General features: G+C 49.2%; 1 protein-coding gene across 4 annotated transcripts in view; it reads right to left on the bottom strand.

The window, feature by feature from the left end:
* Positions 1–1,186, bottom strand: part of LOC113204214 (rhophilin-2) — a 128,474-nt gene that overhangs the window by 9,849 nt on the left and 117,439 nt on the right. For all 4 annotated transcript variants that reach the window (XM_026419289.2, XM_026419292.2, XM_026419291.2 and 1 more), the window contains one exon: positions 231–346. In XM_026419289.2, the coding sequence (XP_026275074.1) occupies positions 231–346 (116 nt within the window). The remainder of the gene's footprint in view (positions 1–230; positions 347–1,186) is intronic.

Raw genomic sequence — 1,186 nt, 5'->3', positions numbered from 1 at the left:
CTGCCCGCGCCGCCTCCTGCGCCCAGCCCGAGCACATCGGATGCACCGTCCCGTCGCCGCTGATGGACTTTCATTAGTCGAAACCAGCTTCGCCTTTTGTTTTTCTCCTTGTTGTTTTTTTACATTCCCTCCTGTTGCCTTTTCAGGAGGAGGAGGAATGAGGCGTGGGAGGGGGGGGGTTAGAAAAATGATCAAGGAATAGCTCGAACATCTCTGTATAAGCTTCTTACTTGAAGAGGTTCTCCGCGCCAGCGCGCAGCCTCAGCTCCTTGTTGATTTCCTGATTGAGCCTGGACCGCTTGTTCTGCAGCTTCCCCCGACATGTCGCCACCCTAGGGTCGGAGCCCTGCAAAACAAAACGACAAACAAAATTATGCGGGGAAATACAGAAATATTTGTTTTGTACAATTTTGTATATATTTTCTAAATGGCAGTATAACTAAACGGAATCGCACAACGGATCGACTTTCTGCCTGCAAAAATTGTGTGTGTACTTAGAAGGCCTCCTGTATTAAGAGAAACAGTGTACTAACACCTTGCGGCGCCGGTGGACTTTTTGCATTACAATTGCGGCGCGGCGGTGCCATTTCCTCGTCATTATTAAATAAGATGAAAGATATTTTCGCGACTCGGCGAGGAGGGGCCCTCCTGGAGCTGTTGGCTACGGGGCCGAGGGGCCAGGTCCGGCCCTGCGCTGCTACCACCGGAGATCGCAATCGACAGCCCCTCCCCCCCCCACCTCTATCTCCCGCTTCCCGCACCAACCGCGCCAAATACGGGCCGCGCTTCCTCGTAAACACGGAGCACAGGGCTCGACTCTAGGTTCGACTCCCGTCACCGTCCTCTATACAGTACACTCTAAAAGTAAAGGGACAATTTTGTCCGTGGTAATGGAACGGTGTTCACGGGAAAATTTTACATGATGCCTGTCGTAAAATTGCAAATTTGCAAATTTTAATTTTACAAGCACTTCGCGTTTATTTGGAATTGGTTGACAAGCAAAATTGTGCTGTCGTAAGTTTGTTAACAACAAATTCTGAAAATGAAAATTACAACAAATGTAAATTTACGAGGATTTTTTTACAGTGCTATAGCACTCCCGTACGAAAAAGTTTAGTCCGGCATCAGTCCGTTTTCGGTCCGGAAAGAGTCCGGCTGGACAGTCCGTCATCAGTCCGCCAAAGCG

Source organism: Frankliniella occidentalis, unplaced genomic scaffold (genome assembly GCF_000697945.3).
Source record: "Frankliniella occidentalis isolate FOCC.00 unplaced genomic scaffold, Focc_3.1 Scaffold4, whole genome shotgun sequence".
NCBI lineage: Eukaryota > Metazoa > Arthropoda > Insecta > Thysanoptera > Thripidae > Frankliniella > Frankliniella occidentalis.
Note: the sequence above shows the minus strand (reverse complement) of the source record. Positions and strands in the feature narration are given on the sequence as shown.